This window comes from Dendroctonus ponderosae, unplaced genomic scaffold (genome assembly GCF_020466585.1).
Source record: "Dendroctonus ponderosae isolate FM_Combo_2020 unplaced genomic scaffold, Dpon_F_20191213v2 Dpon_F_20191213_2, whole genome shotgun sequence".
Classification (NCBI taxonomy): Eukaryota; Metazoa; Arthropoda; class Insecta; order Coleoptera; family Curculionidae; genus Dendroctonus; species Dendroctonus ponderosae.
Genome location: NW_026018165.1, coordinates 15,385,032 through 15,408,980, shown reverse-complemented (window position 1 = coordinate 15,408,980; position 23,949 = coordinate 15,385,032). Strand labels below are relative to the sequence as shown.

General features: G+C 32.9%; 3 protein-coding genes across 11 annotated transcripts in view; 2 read left to right on the top strand and 1 right to left on the bottom strand.

The window, feature by feature from the left end:
- LOC109544489 (synaptotagmin-15) overlaps positions 1–23,846 on the top strand; it is a 60,134-nt gene extending 36,288 nt beyond the window's left edge. Inside the window, exons 5-10 of one of the 2 annotated variants that reach the window (XM_019914711.2) lie at positions 135–345; positions 1,463–1,556; positions 2,070–2,231; positions 3,242–3,349; positions 20,081–20,285; positions 22,183–23,846. In XM_019914711.2, the coding sequence (XP_019770270.2) occupies positions 135–345; positions 1,463–1,556; positions 2,070–2,231; positions 3,242–3,349; positions 20,081–20,285; positions 22,183–22,310 (908 nt within the window). In that variant the 3' untranslated portion in view covers positions 22,311–23,846. Of the gene's footprint in view, positions 1–134; positions 346–1,462; positions 1,557–2,069; positions 2,232–3,241; positions 3,350–20,080; positions 20,292–22,182 lie in introns of both variants that reach the window. The other variant, XM_019914710.2, reaches the window with a different exon arrangement.
- LOC109544490 (aldehyde dehydrogenase family 3 member B1) lies at positions 4,204–9,752 on the top strand. 2 transcript variants are annotated; one of them, XM_048664236.1, is made up of 6 exons: positions 4,204–4,874; positions 4,948–5,525; positions 7,503–7,677; positions 7,730–7,839; positions 8,512–8,760; positions 8,824–9,752. In XM_048664236.1, exons 2-6 carry the CDS (start codon positions 4,949–4,951, stop codon positions 9,678–9,680), a joined length of 1,968 nt encoding a protein of 655 aa, XP_048520193.1. In that variant the 5' UTR covers positions 4,204–4,874; position 4,948; the 3' UTR covers positions 9,681–9,752. The 2 variants fall into 2 exon arrangements, with proteins under 2 accessions (XP_048520193.1, XP_048520192.1); XM_048664235.1 differs by having other exon boundaries at positions 4,945–5,525.
- Positions 10,547–19,334, bottom strand: LOC109544487 (aldehyde dehydrogenase, dimeric NADP-preferring). Of its 7 annotated transcripts, XM_048664237.1 has the most exons (9): positions 19,211–19,334; positions 16,748–18,719; positions 14,912–15,007; positions 14,154–14,381; positions 13,883–14,103; positions 13,309–13,468; positions 11,838–11,965; positions 11,573–11,783; positions 10,547–11,518 (listed from the first exon to the last, which is right to left on the bottom strand). In XM_048664237.1, exons 3-9 carry the CDS (start codon positions 14,938–14,940, stop codon positions 10,894–10,896), a joined length of 1,602 nt encoding a protein of 533 aa, XP_048520194.1. In that variant the 5' UTR covers positions 14,941–15,007; positions 16,748–18,719; positions 19,211–19,334; the 3' UTR covers positions 10,547–10,893. The 7 variants fall into 7 exon arrangements, with proteins under 7 accessions (XP_048520194.1, XP_019770264.2, XP_019770263.2 ...); XM_019914705.2 differs by lacking the exon at positions 16,748–18,719; XM_019914704.2 differs by lacking the exon at positions 19,211–19,334 and having other exon boundaries at positions 16,691–19,168.
- Positions 23,847–23,949: the final 103 nt, after the last annotated feature.

The window sequence follows — 23,949 nt, the reverse complement described above, 5'->3', positions numbered from 1 at the left end:
GTCTTTTTTAAAGACAAAAATTTTTGAGGCGAAATACCCAAAAAGAAGTTTGTAAAAAATGAATCCGCCTCAACAATATAGAACTTATCTAAAAAAATGTTATTACGGTGAATTAATCAAATGGTGATTTACAGGCTGCTATGGATTGGGCGTCATCGAGCCTGCTTTATACAAAAGCACTTTGGACTTGGATGAAATGTCTTGGCCAGAAGGACACATTGGTAGAATTTGGTTTTCTCTCAGATACGAGCCATCGACTGAGAAGCTTCTGGTGTCTTTGCTGAAAGCCAAGAATTTGCCGTCACGCAACATGGGTACTGTTAATAACTGCGACCCTTTCGTAAGGTAAAATTAAAAAGTTATGACTTTTAAAACCGATTTTTCGCTTCGAAAAACGTTCCTGTTCAACTGAAGTTATTTTGTTTGTTATTTCATATTTATTTCGATTAAATCCCCCATCCTACGATTTTCCATTTTTCTTAAAATCATTTGCCCATTAAATTTCCTCTGCTGGAAGCAGAGCACTGCCTTGAGTCAATATTGAGGAGAAATATTTCGCTAGAGGGTATAAAAACGTTAGCAGAACTTTGGCGCAAAATGATATATCGCCCTCATGATTTTTCCATCTCGCAAAAGACGCCACAGCTCAAACGTGCATTATTTCGGTATTATTAGTTTACTGGAATGGAAGCTCTTCAGTTCAATGTGGGTTTAAGAGAAATGTTATCAAAATAGAAATGTCAAAAATCAACGTGTTTTCCATATAAAATACGTTGAAACTCAATTTCCTTAATGTTTAAAGAAATTTGTCGTAAAAAATAGTTAATATGCGTTAGAACATCGAAGCGGTTTCATGACAAAACACAATTATGTCCTTAAAATTATGTATTAAAGGCACGTGTCTGCGACATAGGACTAAATTTATGTGAAGTGTTTGTAGGAGAACAATGCAATTTCCCATCTTGAATAACTCTAACTATAATTCTCGCTTTTGGAAACTTTCGGCTATTTGCGCTGCAGAACCTGGGAGTATATTTTTTTCGTTTGCTTCACATTCAAATTATCTAGTTAATTGCCTGACTAATAAATGTTGGTTTAATTTAGTTCAATTATCGAAATTATACTGTTAGCATGGTACATAATGCTGTTAAAATGGAACATACAAGCAGTGCAGGAAAGCTAATTAAACATACAGCTTAAATAAACCAAATATTCGAAAGTAATTGTGAAGTTAAAGGGAGGTTTTTAAGTATTTTTATCCTCCGCTTCAGTTAACTAAAACAAAGTTGTTTTTCGTGCTAAATGTGCCATTAAAGATAAATGGAAATGTAGCGTTGGAAACAGATCTGCGCCCACAATGAGCCTTGTGTTTGCAAACACAGAAAATGCGAAAACAATATATTTATTTTCATGATTCAAATACTTTCGTTCTATTCCAAAGAAACATCTGTTTTTGTTTCAGGCTTCATTTGATGCCAGACGAAAGGCGATATTTGCAATCGAAACAAAAGAAAAAGACCTGCAACCCCTATTTCGATGAAACTCTGGTTTTCCAGGTAAATTTATGTTGTTTTTAACCGTATCATGAAGGATCCCCAAATGGGCAATTGACATTGTAGTTAATTTAAACGGCCGCCACTCTTTCTGTATGTAAATTGCTGCAACGCGAATTGCAATGGGAATTACATGCATTAAAGTTTTATTGAATGTGGCTTTTCGCAAATGCATATAAAATCCAATGACACCGAGATTGAAAACTGTTGAAATAGCCTTTAAGGTCATTCACTCTCGTGAATAAATGTCGTGTGCTTTTTCTATAAGAGATTTTTTAATAGATCAGCCAGAAACAATATTTTAATGGAAAAGTTCTCATAAAACTCTGGAAAATCTATAAAAATGTCTTAAAACTTAGCAAACACACATTTCGATGATCAACAAACAGTTTATTTATTCGTTTGTCTTTAAACGGACGTTATTTTATAGAACAAATCACTGATTAAAATATCACCTAAGCATTTTCCTTCCATTTCAAACTTAAGTTAATCGTAGGTAAATGTTGAAACTTTCAGGTTTCCCAGAAAGATATGGTTGATCATATCCTGAAGCTGATTGTAATCGATGGGGGAAGGGCAAAGCGTTTTGCAGAAATCGGCCATGTAACTTATCCGTTGAAGGAGCTGGAAATTGGAGATGGTTGCGAACAGCAACTGTTTAAAATGGACTTAGTGAAGGTAACTGAAATTGATTTTGTATACTAAATTATTTTTATAAACAAAATGATATTTCCGAAAAGCATGTAGAAGGAATTGCAAATCAAAGAGCAAAATATAAAAAATCTCTTCAACATATCCAGCCTGTCTAATCAGGCAAAACTGGTTAACCCGAAGACACTTAGATAATTACTTCTTTAGGCAACACCTAATTAAGTTGATGTCTCTTTGATTTTATCCCAGAAACCACCAAGTTTAGAAACTACTTTTATCTTCACCAGCTATTGCTTAATGTAGACCTCAACGGTTCTTCAAAGCTATTTATTATATCATCAATCGAGACGAGAAAATTGTGAAGCTATTGCAGTTCAAAAGCAATTTTTGCGCTTTGATTCAAAGATAATGAATTTGCCTATTGACTGCGTTATTGCAAAAACGACCATACTCAGCCGAGCAGAAACATCTAATAAACAACAAACATTTGACTAAAGATTTCCAATTTTCAAGTATAATCGAATATTTATACGCATAACAGGAAGGAAGTGGTGGACTTGCTGTTGGAAATGTAATAATTAAGAGAAAACTTGATTCAATTAGTTTATGTAATTAACTAGAAAGTAAAAATAGTTGTTTTGCGTCCTGTATGGTTCAAAGGGAAAGCGCCATACTAATTTTCATTAAATAATGCCTTGTTTGATATTGTATAATTTTTTCTAACTTAATTCAAATTAATTATTGGATTCGACTTTTGCCGGAAACAATCGAAAAATTTACAGCTCACCGAAATATGCTTCAGACAATCATTTAGATAGATTAAAGTAAAATTTCTTTTGTATACAGGATGTGGTTAGAAGGTTGTTTTAAAAGGGGTGGAATCAAAAATTACACTTTAAATACACTGAATCCCTTTGCACATTATTGTGAAACGCCCTGTATATAGTTGGGGGGAACTGTTACATTAATCCTATTTTTTGAGGGTTTATGTTTTGCCAGTAAAACTTTTGGCATGAGATAATTTTTTATTTCCTTAGGAATCTTATGAAATGAGCTCCGACTTRGGAGAACTGTTGGTTTCGCTACTCTACAATGAAAACCTTAGCCGACTCACAGCTACTGTAATTGAAGCAAGAAGATTGAAGGTAAGTGGAAAAAAWTATTTGTTTTGAGAAGCAGAGGTAATGTTGTAATGTAGGTTGTTTCTGCATAAGCAGCGGCAAATGMTAAGGGATTTGTGCGTGAATAATATTTTCTCTTTTGCCCAAAAATATTYGAGAGAMMAAGMGGAGGGTCTRAAATTTTTGCAATKGCACAGATCGCTTCCGAGAAATTTGAAAAATATTATTAATCGGTTTTTATATGTGATYTTTTACGCACTTTTYATATATTTTAGGTTGAATTGCGTWTATTTAGGACACGCGTAAACCGTTCCTCATCTGCATCTTTAGACTTTAGGCAATCGTCCRTTACCATATTCGGTTATTTAGACTTTTTTCGATGTCCAAATGAAACAGGAAATTTGCTGACAAAACMTCACTTTACGACTTACTTTTTTAAAAATAAATGACGGGTTTAGGGGTTTTAAAGCGAAATTCGACACCTTTTAGGAGAAATGCACCACGATAGAATCTGATATTATTTGATCCCAAAGAAAAAAGTGTTTTTGAATACGCTGTTGAGACAAAAAGTAGAATGTAAAGTGTGTTTTTTGCCGTTAATCCAATCACTTTCTTAAAGGCGGCCAATGCACTATGTACCTATTAACATAGAAACGCCAAATGCTACAAGAGTAGGTAACATTCAACGAGGTTCAATATCGAGTGTATTAAAGAAAATATCGACAATATTGAACTGTATGTTAAACTGTATTGCTTCCGATTTATTTCAAAAGGTTTATGCTAATTTAAAATACAGAAAATGTTCAACAAAGCACAGAAGAAACACAGTCTACAATGAGATTCAGCTTCAGAGCGCAATGAAACCCGGTATGGATTTTAAACGCAAATGAGGCATGTTTGTTCCATATAGATTAAATAAACTCGGTTGACAAAGTCTTGCAAATAAAGTGCCGATCATACAGCGACTGAAACATAATAATAATATTGAAACTGGAAAGTTTTCCTCAGGCATGTCTGAAGATGCAAAGCAATTGAGCTTGCGAAATGTGTGGAACAAATTATTTTCCATAACGACTTAAAAGCACAAAAAACTTGCCAGTTTTTAGCGAACCTCGTCAATGCTTTTGGTTGATTGTTGTCCAACAGCTCAATATCAGATTCTTAAGCCTAAAATAATGGCAAGTAATTTGCAAATATCTAAGTCCAGAAACAGTGTAGTTTCCATTTAGTGTTTTTAACATAAATGGCTTTATAAGCTCGTTGATTATCCATCAGAACTACAATAACTCTCGATCGTTGCATAAGCACAAACAAGGCGACGCTTTTTACCAATTTCTTCTGCTGTGGATGGAGTATCACTGCAATCTTTGGCCGGGCTGTTGGTTTGTTCAGTCCGAAATGGAAAGTAATAGTAAACACTAGGCAGTCTCGGTGCAATTGCCATAATCGCTATTATTGTTGCATAACGAGTTTGTGATCTCAGCAGTCACTAATCGGTTTTTTAGTGCCAATCTTGGATTAGTAGAAAACAAAATTTCGAGTTCGAAAGGTAAGTGTTTTTGCCACATGAGAATATTTTGAAAACCCTTCGGTTTGTAAGGAATTTTTAATAAATTCAGCAGAATGAACGCGCCAAAAACCCTCCCTCGCATAGACCCCTATGTAAAACCACCAGCCGCCACCAATGGAATATCACCAAAAATCAGCCAACTGCATCAAATCTACACTCAGCAACCCAAAGCCTCTAAGCAACAGCAAAATGAACTGAAAAAGAAATCTGATTACAACAGCTTGGAGGACATCCAAATAGCAGCAACAACAGCAATAAAAGGGGAAGACAGACGTATTCCTAGACGCTTAATTATGGACCCGAGCGGAAAACCCCGGAGTAAAAATGTGACTAGTACAGTGAATAGTAAATTTGAGGAATTGAGCAAAAGAGCGGACGATTTGGAGCAAAAGCCATCGAATCAAAGGGAACTCAATTTGGACAACAAAAGCACGAACAGTGATTTGCAAGCAAACATTGACGCGGATGTTGAGAGAATTAGCAGGTATATGGACTCGATAATTGATATTGAAGATGAGGAAAACAATGGCTATGAGAAGAACAGAGCAAAGCAGTGCTTGGACATTTCCAGGAGAGCATTTAATAGTGGCCGAACAAGAAAACTGGCTTTTAGAGAAAAGCAGCTGAAAGGTAGGAAATTTAAGCAACATAAACTGCAAGTCAGGAAGAAATTTCGCAGGAAACAGTTTTCAATTAAAATTTCCTGCAATTTTTGCACTAGAATTTTAAAGCAGTAGCAGTTTTACAGTTTCTTTATTTCTCAAGTTTAGCGCACCCTGTTGAAGACCGTAGGTATTTCGAAGAAAGAATATTTTAATTTTGCTTTTTTATCAAGTTATTAAATTAAAAGCCTGAAATTGAATAAGATATTTGCTAACAATATTTTTTTGTCACGGGATTTGAACGAGTTCAAAAACAAAAGGTGGCTTTTTAAATTTATCGGCGTGTTATTTATTTGGACCTTTTCAAGTCCAGGTGCTTAATTAAATTTGCTGCAAGTTTAATCAACATTTCGCCGAGATCAGGAAAATTTATAGTTTTAAAATGCTGGCTTGTTTAGACCTCCTTAGAGCCAATTAAGCGTCCAGAAGATGCCTAAGTAAATATGAAGAAAGGTGATAACTTTTGTAAAAGCGACTTGTGATTTTCGTTCTATACAAATCCCATTCGTCGTCAAAACAGCAAAAAAATCGTAAGAAACATTATCATCATGAAATTAAAGTGATTAAGGAAGTAAAGTGCTCCAAAAGGAAACATTACACAGAGAAAATTAACTTAATCATTCGGACTATTAAGAGAAAAAATAGAGTATATGAAAACGCGGATTGTGGAGTGAAGTGAGATTTTATTAATGAAAGAAGGATGATGAATAAGACTCAAAAACTTCTGTTTGTTAAGGATCTCACTAATTTAGTTTTAATATTTTGTCTATTCATATATGATTTTTTATAAATTTCTATGGGCTTAAAAACTCACAGTGCATAAGAAAATTCATTAAAAATACTACGAAGTGTAACATATTTACACAGTTGAATTAAATAGGCAAACTATGGACAAATGCAGCTAACAATTTCTATTAAATAAACAAACTGAAACCAATTCCAAAAACCGTTTAAAAAGTTGTCACATTTTAGGTCTAATTTTGCAGTATCTTTAACTTTATTCTCTGCCTTTTTTTATTTTGCCTGCTTCTAAACGCAAGCTAAACACGAAATCAGTCAATTTTTCGTGCACTTCAATATTATGTTAGTTGCCAAAAGACTGAAATGTTTTGTTCCAAGCGCGAAGTTTTCATTGAAACACTTTTGTAATGCCTTTTTGCATTTTTACTCAGATTATTTTATCTAATTCAAATAATAAAGCCTAGTTTCACTTTGATTAATTCATTAATTCTAAAACAGACGGTTTGGGGGCGTATTATATAATAAAACCATACGTTGCTTTTCATATTAACATCGTTACTACAAATCACTTTCAACCAAACGGTCAAAGTTCTTTAGAAAGTAAACAGTTCAATTTAATTTACCATGGCAAATATTATCTCTTTGTAACTATTTTCTAAATTTTTAAGCCTTTTAGAATCGGTCACTTTTGCATTTAAATAGAAAACATAATTTCATTATTATATAATGAAGAAGCACCAAAATAGCAGAGCATTACATAAGGTATTATGCCTTAAAATAAATAATTTACTTTAAGCTTAGCTGTAAAATATTAGATGTTTTCGTGTTAAAAAAAATCGTTTTTGCTTTTTTGCCATTCAAATTAGCCAGTTTAATACCCCATAGCAATTGGATTAGAATGCAGATGGATCGTAATCAACTACCCATATTGAGAAATTACCCGGTAATTCTTGCATCGAAAGTATGTTTTGATTAAAAACAACTTTCACCTAAAAATGGAAATTTGCATTGCTGATTTAATCGTTTCAAGGCAATTTACAGTTTACAATGTCGTCCAAATTGCCATGCTAAACTGAAACTGAAAGTTTCAATCGCTTTAACATGGTAACAAGCTAAACTGCAACTTGTGGGCGATGGCTTGATTCAAAGCTGCAACTTTGTGTTAGTTGCATTTCAAAATCCCTGCAAAGGAAAACTCTTTAAGGTTTGTTGAAATTCTTGGAGAATCATCGAACGGAGATAGAAGATGCCGTTTACAAGGATCTCAGGAAACATAGGCAAGAAACTAATATTTCTGAAATTGAACTAGTAGCAAACGATCTAAGGCATACTTTGCTCAAGTTGAAAGCATGGGTTGGACCAGAAAGGCCCCAAAAAAGGTAAGATATCTATTTACAACAACCCTATTATATAATTATGAAGCAATTTTAGGATTATAAACTTCCTGGATAATGCGTACATTTACAACGACCCTTATGGAGTGGTTCTCATCATCGGAGCATGGAACTATCCAATTTTGCTAACTTTAGGACCATTAGTCGGCAAGTTGCAAAACATTAGTTTATTGTGTTTAATTTCCAAATACACACAGATTAATTAATTATAACTTTGCGGCGCTCGGCCATGAATAATCTATTCAAATCAAATGATTTATTTAAAACTTACTGACTATAAACAGCGTGCAAGTTTAGCTGTAATATTCACACAAAAAAGCTTAATATGCGAATTTGCATTTTCATAATCAATTATCCGGTTAAAAGACCGATTTTTGCAAATTCTGGTACTCGTAATAGTCGAGGAATTTTTTACTTTATGTTGCTTAGGCTGTTGAATAAACAGAAGGAACAGGGACTTTCTAATCTATTAGGTTAGTAATCGAACAGAACTTTGTTTTTTCTTAATGTTCGATTGCGTTTCTAAACTAAAAGAATAATCAATATTTTACTCTAAAACTCACTAGCAGCGTGCGTAAAGCGCCAAAAGACGAAATAAGTTACTTAAAAATCCAAATATTTCAATAAAAAAAAATGCGAACGAAAATTAGCTCAACAATTATTTTGAGCTGAAAATATTTTCTTCAGTCTTCAATTGTTGTTTAAGTTCTTTATTTGCCCCAATATCAAGTACCTCTTAAATTGCACTCATATTTTATGTTAAGCGAATTACAGTTTTATTATTCGATTAGAGAATAACCATATTTCATGCATTTTTAGGAGCTTTAGCCGGAGGAAATACAGTGATTCTTAAGCCTTCTGAACTGGCGCCAGCCACCAACAAACTCTTATCGGAGGTTTTAATCAATTACCTCGATCATGAGTGTTTTCAAATATACTTAGGAGGATCTCAAGAAACTACAGAGCTACTGAAAGAGAAATTTGACTATATTTTCTTTACCGGCTCGTCGAAAATTGGACAGCGAGTTTATCAAGCTGCCGCCAAAAATATCACGCCTTGCACTTTAGGTAAAATTAAAACAGTTTAGTAAGAAACTATTTTGAACAAATGTGGTCTACTTTCCTTTATAGAATTAGGTGGGAAATGCCCTTTATACATTGATAACACTGTAGATATGTACAAAACAGCTAAAAGAGCGCTTTGGGGAAGAATGTTAAACAGTGGGCAAACGTGCGTAGCACCAGACTACATTCTATGCACTAAGGAAGTTGAGGAAAAGTTTATCAAGGAGTCTGAAAAAGTACTGAAGCAATTTTGGGGCGACGATCCCAGTAAATCTTCGAGTCTAAGCAGAATCGTATCGGAAAGCCACTATAGAAGGCTTATAGAGTTCCTAAAAAATGAGCACGTGGCTCTGGGAGGCCATACAAATGATCAAGAGTTAATTATGGGCCCAACTATCCTAACTGATGTGGATCCGCAAAGTCCTGTAATGGAGGAGGAAATTTTTGGGCCAATATTCCCCATTATCAACATTCACACCGCCCAAGAAGCGATCGACTTTATCAACTCGCGGGAGAAACCATTAGCTCTGTATGTATTTACGAAAAATAAACGAGTGCAAAATATGTTCCTAACAAAAACTTCGAGTGGAGGAGTTTCGATAAACGACACAATATCTCATATAAGTACCGAAAATCTACCTTTTGGAGGAGTTGGGCTGAGCGGCATGGGAAACTATCATGGAAAGTTTGGCTTTGATACGTTCACCCATAAAAAAGGAGTGCTCCTCAAAGACCTTGGAGGCATTTCCGAAATGGCACTAAATCTGCGATACCCGCCGTATTCCAACAAGAAAACCAACCTTATTAATATAGTATTGCGAAAAAGGCGTGGAATTTATTTGGGATTTTTGGATCGAGTTTTTATATTTTTGCTTGGAGTGCTTTTAGCTTTTTTGTTACAGTTTTATGTCAATATTTTTTAGCGAATTTCGGTGTCAATTTCCGCCTGTGTTAAATCAGTAGAAGCGAATAATAAATATTTGAAATAGAAAAAATATGTTTTTGCTTGCAGTTTTCATAGTTTTTCTTTGAAAATTGCATATAACAAAGCAATTATTTAATATTAGAAGCGGTGCAAAAATAACACTATAAAGCCAGGGCTGAACTTCTTCAGTAGTGGCTGTTGCTACTAAAAAAATAAGGAAGTTTGAGAACTGAGAGAATAGTAAGAAGATTACTATTAAAGAAGGAGAAAGAGAGTAGTAGAGTAGAGTCGGTAGAGAGAAGAAACATTAACTGTGGTAAAAGAATTATAATAAACATTTATTACTTGAATTACTATTCGCTTTTACTTACATCTTCACTTAGTTTGTAAATCATGATTTTACTCACTTAAAGTTTCATTAAAAGTAAGATCAGAAAAGCAAGGATTTTTTCTGGAACAAGCTTAATTGGGGAAAAAATAAATCTTTATTTTTCGATAATGGAATTTTTGCAGAAGATATACAGAGGAAATGCAGGTTTTTAATATTCAAAATATTGAAGGCTTTTTGGAGGAAAATTGGTACATATATTATTGCCTGGAAGTTTACTATAGTCGAATGAATGCACTGTAATTTCAACAGGTTTCGATGTAAATGAGAAATCAATTAATCAGTTTTGTAAAGTTGGTTCGAAATATTTCCGTGTAAAGCAGAAAATGTCCGAGAAATTGCCAATATAGAGCTCAAAAATTATGTTGATCATTTGAAAAAATACATTTGCGAGAGCAAATTAAAGAATGTTAATGAAAAAATTATCGAAAGTGAAAAAGATAATTTTTTGGCTAAAAAGAGTGTCTAGACAAAAGTACTTTTATATAAAATGTATTTTATTTAATATCAGGGAACATCACATAGAAATTTGTAGCTTCTGTGAACATGAATATTTCGAACAAAATGCCCTAATTTTAATCTGAAAAAACGTACCTAAACGCAACTCATCAGTACATAATAAACCTAAACCCTAAGAACTATCACAAGTACCGACACTTCAGAAATACAGAATTAGGTCTTATATTTTAAAAAACCAAAACTTCTTCAACAGTGCCCGAAAGGTAACTCCAAATTTGCACCACTAATTACGCGTAGATCGTGTTTAAATATCACAATAATTCTAATAAATGCGTACATTATTATTAATAACTTGATAAATATGTTATTCCTTCTGCTCAAAGTGCTTAGTAACGTAAAACCCCCCAACAGTAATTCCTGCCCCTAAAGCAAACACCACCACATAAGAAAACATTCTTGTAAAGTTGATGCTTCTGCTTAACATCGTGGTGGCAAATTTCAGCAGTTTTGTGTTCTTTTCGCTGTATGGAGGATATCGTGGAGACTGAGCCGTTTCACCAATTGCATTGAAACTTCGCAACAAAACCGACTTTTTATGGACAAAAGTGTCGAAACTCTTCTTGCCGTGGTAGCTGCCCATTCCGCTACTTCCCACGCCCCCAAACGGAAGAGAGTCAACGGTGATATGCATTAAAACATCGTTAATACACACTCCTCCACTGCTGGTGTTTTCTATAAATAAGTCTTTCGTCTTTTGACTCTTAGTGAAAATATACAAAGCCAAGGGTTTGTCACGTTCGTTGATAAATTTCACTGCATCTTCAGCGTCTTTGACGCGCACAATTGGTAAAACTGGTCCAAAGATTTCTTCATTCATGACGTCTGAATTTGGTTTAACATCCACAAGTATCGTGGGTGATATGTACAGTTCGCCAGCATCAACATTGCCACCCAGCGCCAGTTTTTGGTTTTTCAAAAGATTGCAAACCCTACAATTAATGGTTAAATTTTTTTTCTGACAGCAAATAAATGAGCTTCACCACCTAATAAAGCTCCTTTCATTAACCATTCGACCCAAATTTTCAGACTGTTTGATGCTGTTGCCGTAGAATTCATGTATGCACTTTTCGGCGCATTTGAGGAATTTTTCCTCCACTTCTTGGGTACAGAGAATATAGTCGGGAGCCACACAAGTTTGGCCGCAATTGGTAAACTTTCCCCAAATTATCCTTTTGGTGGCCATTTCAATATCAGCTAGAGAAATTCAACTGATAATCTTTCATGTAAAATCGCTCTGCGAGTTCTTACCAGTAGAATCAATAAAGGTCGGGCTTTTTCCTCCCAGCTCCAAAGTGCAAGGTGTCAAATGGTTTGCAGCTGCTTTGTGGATGATTTTTCCGACTGTGGTCGAGCCAGTGTAAAATATATAATCAAACCTGCAAAAAAAGTGTACATACTTAATTYTGTTTTATTTTTATACGCGCGAACCTTTGCCAAATATTTATTCCAGATTTTAAAATCYTTCAACCTCAATTGTTTGATGAGGAATGAATAGTTCTTTCTATTCATGACTCTGCAGGTTGGGGTAGCAAAACATGCTCAAACACACCAACTTTGGTATCTTGTTTTTTGAATCTACATTTGATAGAGTGTTTATTAAACACGGTTGAAACTTTTGATTTATAAATAAAAATTGTCTGCGGCGTCAATTTTATTTGCGTTAGTTTTATTTGTTAAATGATTCAAATGTGGACTAACTTATTGAAATTGTGTCTGTCAATATTGTGCCTCTAAACTGTGGTTTAGCAAAAAACACACACATAAAATCGTTTTATAAATGTGCTTTTCTTATGTTMATAAAATTTKGCTATCAAAGAACAGAAATGACGGCAACTGTAAAAAACCTACTCCCACTCACCTAGTGGATYAACTACAGCCAGACAGAGCAATTAACGATYGTGATTTAAAAGATTAACAAGAACATGAATAATAAGATTRGGAAAAACTGGTTAATTGTTTTGATYCGAACGGCATGRATCAATGCAGTAGAAACAGCCATTTTTAGCAAATTGGAAATTCACAAATTTTGTTGCTGCGGGAAAAATTGTTCATTAACTCTTTCAAGAAATTTCGATAGTAATTTTGACAAATAAATGAGCCTCTGCAGTTAATTTGCGACATGCTTAAAAGTTAAACTTTGGAACAGTTACGTAGCAATTATGCAATAGTTTCATTGACGTTAATTTTGCAAAAGAATAAGTTCCATAGTAAATATTTATGCAGAACATTTACTCTGTGAATGAATATGAATACCATTTTCAACAGTTGCCTTCTTTATCCTGTATAGTCCTTGTCTAAATTAATTTTGCTGTTTAACATTTGAGCGGTTAAATTTCAAGGAAACCACTTAAAGCAGCATTTTGTCTGCGATTCATCCTCCTTAATTAATGATTATCAATAGTTAGTATTACGAAAATTAGTGAGTATCGAAATCAAAATCCAGCGATAAAATTTCGATGGTTTAATCTGTAAAAGTTGAGAAAAAATTAAAGCTCTTGAAGCCAAGTATGAAACATCTTATTCACAATTTTCCACATATTTCGGGTTGAAGAAAAAATGACCTGGAACAAACCAACTTCCAAAAAAGTGACCTAATCTATTGTTTATTAAACACTCGACAAGAGTTGCAATAGAAACAAAAAACGATGTGTTTGAACGGGTTTTTGTAAATCGACCAGAGCAACCTTAACTAATTTAAAAGTTGGGAAGGTTTAATTACCGTTCTTTTAATAGATCTGTTGTTTCTGGAATACCACCCAAATATACGGGGTAACAGTCCTTGTCAAGATATTTGGGCAAGAGATCATGCATAATTCGTGATGTGTGTGTTGATTGATCGGACGGCTTAATAACACAGCAATTTCCGGCAGCAATAGCACCTGGAATAGACTCGATTATTTGTTAAACTATAAATAACAGGATTTATCGATTTTTTTGCGTTCGCTGATTATTCAAAAATTCCCTCATAGCCTTGATCAAAGGTGGACTCCAGTATGCAATTTCATCAGCGACATAATTTTAGCTTCCCTACTTAAATTAATTACAAGGAAAACTGCATCTTAGATTCACGCCATTGGCTTTAATTAGTTTAATTGGAGAACCATCATATCAATAGACGCTAAAAATGGAGCCAAACGCAGTAAACAAGCTATTAGAAATAAATAGGCGCAATTTTCTGGAAATTGGAATACGCATTAACATCAGCAGGCCATAAAATGAAATCAAGGCTATGATTAAAAGTCGACAAATTTTTATTGAATATATTTTAGTTACATATAGATTTTGTGACTTACCTACAAGTGGACTCAATGTCAGGTTGACTGGATAGTTCCACGCCCCCATAACAAGAACCACCCCCAGTGGATCAGAATACACTTTAATCTTATCAAAAAAGTTCAACAAAGGTTTTTCCGGAACTTCCGGCTTCATCCACTCTTTGAGGTGTTTGATTGCATAGTCAATTTCCACAATCACAAAGTTTATTTCGAGGATGTAGGATTCTTGCTCAGGTTTCCTGTATAAATCCCATATGTTTATCCAATTTCGAATATTTTATTTGCCTACCTTAAGTCGTCGTGCAAAGCTTTGCATATTACCGGGCCATTTTCCACCAGAAATAATCTCAGATTCTTTAGCTGCCCTAATCGGAATTCATACGGCTTAGTTTTGCCACTATTGAAGGCTGTTCGGGCTTGCGAAACTACATCGGAGGCGGAATGTTTTTCGAAGTTATTCGAAGTCTCCATGTCGATGACAGATACGTGATTGGAGCCGTTATGCGAATACTGGACCCTAAACATGCATCAAATTCTTGAAAAAAAAAGGCGAATTTTCCCGGTTTTTGATGTGTTTCATTAATTAAATGGGTTTTCGATGAGACTCATTCGGGCAAATGACAAAATCGATCGCTTTGTTTTGAAAATGACCAGAAGTTTTACTAACAATGGCTCATTAAATTATCATTTGCGTTGTTAATAAGCGAGCTTTCAAATTATACGGTTCATGTCTGCCTATGTTGGAGACGCTAATAACTGCTTTGTAGATATAATGTTCAATGTTGAACTTTATCTTTTGTTCGATGTTTACAGCACTTACATTGAAGGGCGTGAAACTTATAGTGAAGTAAATAACTGTTAATATGTTTTCTTCAAATTGCGTCTCTAGGTGTTCAATCTGCACCACTTCCCTTCATTATTGTAACAAATTGGATACATGTGCATAAATACGCTTTTGTTTAATATTCAATTTCATGTTTTGCCCGATGGATCCTAGATCCATTGGTGAAGGCAATCGACACTTTTTCTTTGAAAATGAGCACTTACCTTGGCAAAATGAATTCACCATCAGTCATTGTGAATAAGTTAAAAACCAAACAGCTTTTTCGAGTTTCAAGTTAAACCACTTTAGGCGTCTAGTGTCTGCAAAAGGAAAACTATTCGTGACAACTAAACAGAATAGTTTGAACGCTCAAAAGCACTCAGATAATATATTGATCTTGCTAATGTGCGTCGAGTTCACGAGCAGTTTAAAGTCATTGCCATAAAATGTTTCAATATTTAAAAATTGTTGCCAGCCTGCAAAAAAACATCACAAAGCCAGCGCAAATTAAAAAAATTGTGATTAATTTCCTGATGATGGCTGAAAATCAATTATTCGGTTGTAAAAGAAACTTTTCTCTAGAAACCAGCAGCCAAAAGTAACTATGCAGCTTCAGTGACTACTGACTAAATAAATACCTAACAACGCCSCGCAAAATAAATTAAAAAAATTGTTAAAAAGAGCCTAATGGTGTTTAAAAAATCAAACGCTTCTTAGTAGAAATAAATGTGAATACAAATAGCACCCAGATTCAATTATTGAAGYTTACTGACCCCTGAAGAAGTAAATCTCAAACACCCATACATAAACAACCTCACAAGCAAAATGCAAATTTGAAACTTTTTCGAAAATTCATGAATAACGAATGAAAATCAAAACTTTGTGCGCTTATAGGTGGGAGTTTCCTTTACAATGCCAGCCAAAAACAACTCCCTGATTTTACCAGCTTCTGAAGAAATACATTCTAAACACCCCTACAAAAGCAACCTCGCAAGCCCTATGCAAGTGTGAAATTTTCTGAAAAATTGACGAATCATCATTGAAAACCAAACTTTGTGGGCTTATGTGGGAAGTTTCCTCTACAATTGGCCTGCAAAAGCAACCACTCAAACTAAAAGCAACTTTGAAGAATTGTCAAAAGTTTCCTGATGACGACTGATAATCGAAAAGTTGTTTAATTGCAGAAGGGACTTTAAAAGTAAAGTTAGAAAGATAGCTAAAAGCAACTTTCTACCTTTACTAGCTTTAATAGAAATGAATAAATACCTGCGAGCAAGAAAACCTCCCAAATCAAATGCAAATTTGGAAATTTTTCAAAAACTGATGAATAAGGAATGAATATCAAAATACCTAAAAAATCAACCTCAAGAACCAAACGCAATTTATAAACCCTGTTAAAAATGTCTGATGATGACTGAAATTCGAAACTTTGTAAAATGTTCTGCACAAACAGCATGTGACCATGTTGCAGTTAAATGTTTTTTTTAATAAAAGCCACATTTACATAAACTTTGTCAAATAAAGCGAACTAAATAAGAGCAGAATAAAAGCACAATCTTGCTGCTCTTTTAAAATTGTATATGCACTTATCTAGCAGGGTTCGAAGCAAGTAAAAAATGGCCAATAGGACTATAATTAATAATCACTTTCACTTTAAATCTAAAAATCATCTACATAATTGATAACTTACCGCCTTGTTGTCGGGGAGTTTAAGACGTTTACTGGAATGCAAGATTTTTTCTGTCCTCTGATTCGTTCTTATTTGTTCACGGTTGATTTAGTGATAAATTTTATGGAACTTTTCAATATCATAATAAACATTTTACGCAAGGACACCCTCCTAATAAAATTGCTGCTTTACGATTCCGATTAAGCGCTGCATGAAACGCGGATTTGCCTGAATTGTTTATAAAGTTACCCAAAATATCTAGTTGAATTGAAACTAGATTGTGATGAATGAACTGCAGAAATTAATGACAAAAGATACAAATAAGTGCACTTACGTATGTAATGAACCGCAGCTGGTATCTTTTTGATCGAAGTGTACAACAATCACTCACCTGATAAAGTCGAAAAACTCGAATAGAAAAACCCGGAATCAAAGGTCTTCTTGCCAACCTTCCAACTGGACATTAAAAACAAAAGTCCCACGGTCGAGGACATAGAAAATATATTTCCAATCAAACCGACTCTTATTAAGTGAACTGCGCCTGTTATATGCTTTTGCATTGCCATTGGATGAGACGTAGTTCTTAATTAGTTGCACTTTTTGCCTGATATTAACAAAACAGCATATTAACTATTTAAATGTTTCGGAATGATTATCTGAATGTCGAAAGCCTAGATAAGAGTAAGAAGGTTGGACGTTTTTTGGGATATATCAGTATCAATTGATTGCGATTGTTGTAAAAGTATGCGAGTTCAAGATGGTTTTATGACTTATTGATAAATTGGACAACAAACATCCAGGGCTAAAGATAGAATTGTAGTTATCATTGAAATGCACCATTCGCAAGGTTGATTCAACCAATATGTTTTGCGATCCTCAACCATTTGGCTGGTTTTACTAGTGTTTCCATTTAAACGACAAGTCGGAAACCTGTTAATTTGTACATTATTTCACGCTAAAAATAATGACAAATTGATGCAAAAAATATGTTTCAATTGCTTGGCAAGGTAATTATGTTTTTAACAAACAAACCAGGCTCAAAGTCCTTAAAATAGAACCAGCGAAAAAATCTAAATGCTGCATCACTTTGAGGATCAAAAAATATAGCTGTGTTTGTTTGTCAATTGTTTTTCTGTTAATATCAGATGAAGACCAGCTAAAGTTTCTGAAGATGAAAGTTGAGGGTTCGATGGTGGCAAAATTTCTGGAAGATCAGTAGACTCAAGATTCGAGTCAAGGATTTGAAAAATTTCGGGCATTTGATACATTTTTTGTTAATATTATAAAAACAATTATATATGCATAACATTTTAGATCTCCACTTTATTAGTTTAAAAAAAAAATCATTCTAGAAAATATATTCCATCACAGAATAGTTGGATAAAGGGGAAATTATCACCAATTGTTTCTTTCCAACGAATAAATTATTTTAAAAGAACTCGAAAATGCAAGATAGTTTGACTAATTTTGAATTTGAAACCGCATTTAAATGCGTTTTCTCGTGACAAGTCCAAAATTTCTAAACGAAAATATAACTTGAAATAATTCAAAGTTTGTTGAGAACAAATGTTATATAAAGTTTCATATTTCACTTGCACTGGAAATATTTGTTCATGCTTCAGCTGTTGGTGTATATTTGAGCTAACGATTGCTTCTTCTCCAGGAATTTACTAAAATATAAATGAATAAAGGAACGTTATCAATTAATTTTAAATAGTTTCTAGATTCTACATTGTACATGTTACGAGCATTAGCAAAACAGTAGATTTTCAGCTCCTGATGTATATTTCAAAAAATGTTTGCTTAATCTGTATAAATATTTCAGGGATCATTCTGACGACGATGATAATCGATGATTTTATTTAAATAAATCTATTCCAAACTGACTTAATTCCAACTAGAAACTAGAAAACCATTCGTGTGTCGTTTCATTTAAAAAGTTTCTAAACATGTAGTTGAAATTGTTTTATAATAAAAATGACTGCCAGTATTTGCAATATTTTTTAGAAAACTTAAAAAATCCAAAGAAAAATTAAAACATCACTAACAAAACGAAAGAATGAACCATCAGAGAACAAATGCAAAATATAAAAAAGGAATATTATCAATATAATCAGAAAATATTCAATAGTTCCACTTGCAGCCTAAACTTGTAATAATTGATTCGACTGTTTTTAAGTTATTCATATCAACTAAATGCTCCTGAAATGTTGCTTAGCAAGTTTGCCACTAAAATAAAACATAATTAAATTATTTTTTAAATAAGTATTCATGGTCAGCTTCAAAGCATTCCATTTATATCATATTTATCTTTTTTTTCTCCATTCCGTTGTTCGTTTACTTGCCGGTTGTCAGAATTCAGTCTAAAAATATTAATTTATTGGTTGTTAATAGCGGAAAGACTAAACCAAATAACTTATGCATGCATTTCCTGCAAATTCTGCAATTTCCAATTACATAAAGCGGATTATTGCTTCGGGTGACAATAAGTAGGTTTATGTGGACATTTTTTTCAATAATTTTTGGCAAAATATTACTTTTGTTGCGCGTTCTGTGCAAATTTCTATGCATTCAAATTTGGAAATCATCTAATAAGGACAACAAAGTTTTTGGTATTATTCACAACTTAAAAGCTAATTTTGAACTTGAGATCAATCAGTCAACTGAATTGGATCCACTTCACTTAAATCTCACTGATAGTAAACTACAAATGAAAATTCATTATTTTCCAAATTTTCCACTTATTTCATGCAGCACAAAGCAAAAGGTTCACAATAGAAGCAAACTTTTTCAATTATCTATCACTTAAGAAGCAGTTAAATTCCGAATCACAACAGGTTTAAACGCTACATACCTTCTCATTCCACACAAGTCAATCAACTAAATGTGTTCTCTTTTAGTGTCGCTTATCAATTTTAATTAATAATAGCAATAACTATTTTTATTGAAATAACGAGAGCGCTTATCCGTGAATCACTGACCCAAACGCAAGGCTTGTCTTGGTTTTGTTATCAAATTTTAGAATGATTATTTACTGATATCGGAGATTGATCAGTAGGAATTTACGTTGCAAATCCGAAAAAACAATGAAAAATTATGCTTCAAATTGCAATTAATTTCTTTTGCCATAGATACTCTACCAAAAATAGATAGTTAAAGCTAAGGAGATGGGAGACTTAAAACAAAGGAGAGTTAAAATTAAGAAACTGATTCAGGCCTCAGGGCGGTAAAGATTCCGTGGTCACACAATTTGTATAAATTACTACTGTTGAAAGCAAAACGGAAAACAAGGTATTAAGGTTGAACAATTTGCCGAAATCAATCAACTTTTCGAATAAGCTTTAAAGCTTTTATGTGTGTTTAAACCATAAAATTGTAAGTCAGTATTTGAAGGTAAAAACAAATGTCGTTAATAATTTGGTTCATTTTATATATATTTGGTTCGTTTAACTCAAGCACATTTGTTGACAAAAGTTCAACTAGATTCTTCAACTTCTTTGTCAGAACGATTCAATTTAAAGTTATTTTGAAACGAAATTAGCATGAAGCAAATAAACACAGTCTATAAAATTATCAAAAAATATTCTCTGAGAAGATTCATCGGAGGTTGACGATATCAACCTCAGATTAAATTTGGTATTAACATGGCAAAAAAATTTGCATCTTCCCAAACCTTGTCCTCCAAAGTGTCCTAAAAAAGTTAAATATTCTTGTTTTCTTTTAGTTTCAAGGTGATAAGCATGAAGCCTACGTTCGCCTCACTCTGCATCAGCATTATAGAGCAGTGAAGGAAAAACGCACCAACATAGCGAAACCTTCACGTGAAGGCAACGTTTGCTTTGCTGAAGGTTTCAACTTTAAGATGGCCAGTGCTCAGGCTGATGTCAGCAGTCTGGCTTTCCATGTGTTTCAACACACCTCCGGATATGGTAAGGGTGCGTGTCGTGTTTGTTTAGTCCTGTTTGATTGGTTTCGTTTAATTTTGGTTTTGTTTCCATTTTTTTCATTTGTGTGTCTCTCTTATTGTTTATTTTCCCGTTTTTCTTTTATGTTCCACTTTCGTACGTACCGATAAGCACCCTATAAAAAACCAACATTGTTATTGTCAGCTGTTACCGCTAGTTTCAGTTTTAACGAGTTTTTTACACAATCCGACGACTTTTGTAAAGTATTTTTTTACGTTTGTACAGTTTCTTGCTTACATTACATTCGATTCGTATTGGCTTGAAACACGCTACCAAATTCGCTTCAACACTATTTAATTGTTGAGGCTTCATTGATTCAATCGTAATTATATATTTATGCATTAACTTAGTTATGTAAGTCTACGTAATTCATAATCCATGCATTCATTACATTTATATAATACATACATAAATAATTTTTCTTGACGATAGAGGAAATAATGCAAATTACTTGCAGATCATTTTCATACGCTTTTCGTATTCTACAGTGATTAATATTTGCCGATAGGGATTATGTAAAATTAATGTATATTGATACTTGAAAGTAACCAAGGAATAGACGACAGGGCTGACACACTTTTGACTATCAATATTTTATTATGTTTATATAACTCTGGAAACTAATAAAGTTGCAATCCTTTTTAACTTGCAATCCATTTAAAACTGCTTTAAAAAACATTAACGTTTTATTGGATTGCAAGTAGCTGGATTTTATTTCCATTTATATCATGGAGCAATACAGATTTCATAAAGTGTTCCCTATAAAAACATGATGAATGGCGAAAATTTCCTTCTAAAATTTTTCCCGTAAGTGGCTAACGCAATGGGTTTTATTAAGTGTGTTTACAGACCCGAATAAAAGGAAAGATCAGCGGCACGACAAATTGCGAAACTACACTATTTAAGATTAATTTTGAATATTGATTTTTATAGTTATTTTCCAATAGGGTAATCAAATAAAACTATAAACCTTGTACCTACTTATAATGCTTATGTTCGATATTAATCCGAAACATTACAATTAATTTTATTCATGCTGCATTTTGCAATTTTCTAAATATATTTGCAACCCAAATGTTAAGCTTAACAAGTGCATCGATTAACTTTTTGAAGAGCTTTTGCAATAGATTTGTTTCCTGGTGTTCAGGTTTATAATTACTATGATGCAGAAGGAAGGTAGATTTGGTAAAAATATTTTCTTATGCAGATTTATAAAAAAAAAATATTTTGAATATTGAATGAATTCTTTATTGAGTCAATTTTTCAATTTTCCAGAAGATATTTTAAGCGATAGTTTGCTATCGATCTAACACACTAACTCTTGAATGTGAAAAGTAAAAAAAAAATTATCTAAAATCTATTTCCTTGTGTATCATTTAGATATTTTTGTATTTCAAACGGGTTTTGATATACAAAAAATACTTTTTAGTGTCATTTGTAGATTGTGCACGTTATTTAGTAAATAGGGTACGCAGTTAAAGCTCACTTCACCTTAAAATTTACTATAGCAGCTAATGATTTGCAATTAAATTTACTTTTTAAGGTGTATCTATTTTTGCTGTTTTACAAAAAATATCAGAACGCTTTATTATCCAAAACTACATACAAACACCCTCAAATTCATACAAAAAAATAATTTTCAATTGATCTCTTTTTACCTAGAAATTTGTTCTAGACATTTTCTGATGATTTTCTCATAATTAGGTACAGTTTCATTTTACAATCATTCAATAAAATAGCCAAAAAAAAATTAACTTTAATTCACAGATTGCATAGAGAGCAATTATAAAATTTAACAACTGAAATGAGTTGATCAGACTGTACTTGTAGGACCAAATATATTTTTACATTTTTTGTTCAGATAAGCTGATCGGAAAAGTTGTACTGGGATCATACATGTTTACCAGAGGAAAAGCCCTCAACCAATGGAACACGGCTATTGCACGTCCTATGGAACATAGTCAATGCTGGCATACTCTATCAGAATAAATTATTTAAAACATATACTAATTTCATGCTCCATCTATTATTAAGGCATGCATTTAGGTCAAGTTTTGGTTGAAACTTTCATAGAATAATTAAATGAATGCAAATTTAGATATCTAAGTATTGACGTCAATTTTCAAAAGATAATTGTATTTGAGGCAACAGAGTGAAGCTTGAGGTTGCATCAATCGATCTCTTTCTTTAAAAATTAAATGAACTGGCTGGAAGTACAAAGTAATTTCTAGGCATAGGTAAAATAATTACCGACTTTAAATCTATGATTTTGCTTTCAAGTCTTTAATTGCTATAAGAATTCATAATTGTCTTCGTTTGAATAGCAGACAACTCTAATGATCTTGAAAGTTTAATTTGACTTTAGTCACTGATAACTAGTGCTTTGTATCTTAAACGGATAGTTTGAAACAAGTAAAAAATTTAAGGAGTTCAAACCTGACATGCCTTGCCTTGAAAACACTTTTTCCGTCTTAACTCTTTTTTTTTACTTTATTAAATTAATTTTTCAATTTTTTCTGGCAGCTAAATTGCAGATTGAAAATGGAAAAGTTCGCTATCAAATTATTAATTAATATTTGCGAGTTAAAAGCTAAAGGAATTGTGGTCAATGTATGTTGGATGTTGGGTTATTTTTATAGGGCACATGTTTTCACATCAATTATTTGGCGAGTTTTCTGTTGATTTCAATGCATGAAATTTATGAAAAATTTACTGTTTTATCAAGTTTTTCACAGTTTATTAATTGAAATTTCAAATGAAAAAATCAGTTTTTTGCTCTCGAGCCTTTAGACTTAATAAAAGATTTATAAAAGCAACAAGGAAAAAAATTGATATCTGCTAAATTAATCGAAGGCGGTACATTAATAGTTTTGAATCAATTATTTAAAAACGGTGCAAAAATAAAGATCTATCTATTACCTCAAAAAGGTAAACATCCGTTTAGTTGCGTTAGAGGATTCCCCCTATTTTAAGTCTTATTTTCATGCATAATCACTAATGTTTCAATTTAATAATTTGAAGCAAAAAGTACAAATATCAACTATAATTGAAAACCATTAGAATTGTGGAAATTTTGAAAGGTCAAAAAACCAAAAATATGTGCAAAGCTTACTATGTATGTTAAATTTAATTATAGATTAATGTACTTCAGTCCTAGTCTTAAGAGAACTACTTTATGTGCAGGGTATCTTGAAATATGGGTGTATTTTTTTGTTCAGTCAATTTTTCATATTTTACAATTTAAAAAATTTATTAGGAAATCAGTTCGATCTAGATAAGTATTGTCTTGCAAAATGTTTGAACTGCCTGTATTAAACATTTAAAGTTGGCGACTAAAACCTTAAATGTTAATTTTGCAAATGTATAAAACACATTTTTCATTTTGTTTTGATTATTTATTTCTTGGGTTTAAGTGTGTAATATCGGCCCAGAAATATATATTATAACTATTTATTAATAAATGCAAATTTTATGTAAAAATATATGCTGTAGTTGTACCAAAATAAAATAAATATTTCTATCAATGGATATCATTTTTTATTACTACGACCCCATAAACTTTAAAATGAGTTATGGATTGTTCAAATAGTATACCTACATTTGTCAGCCAATAAATCTTCAAGTTAAA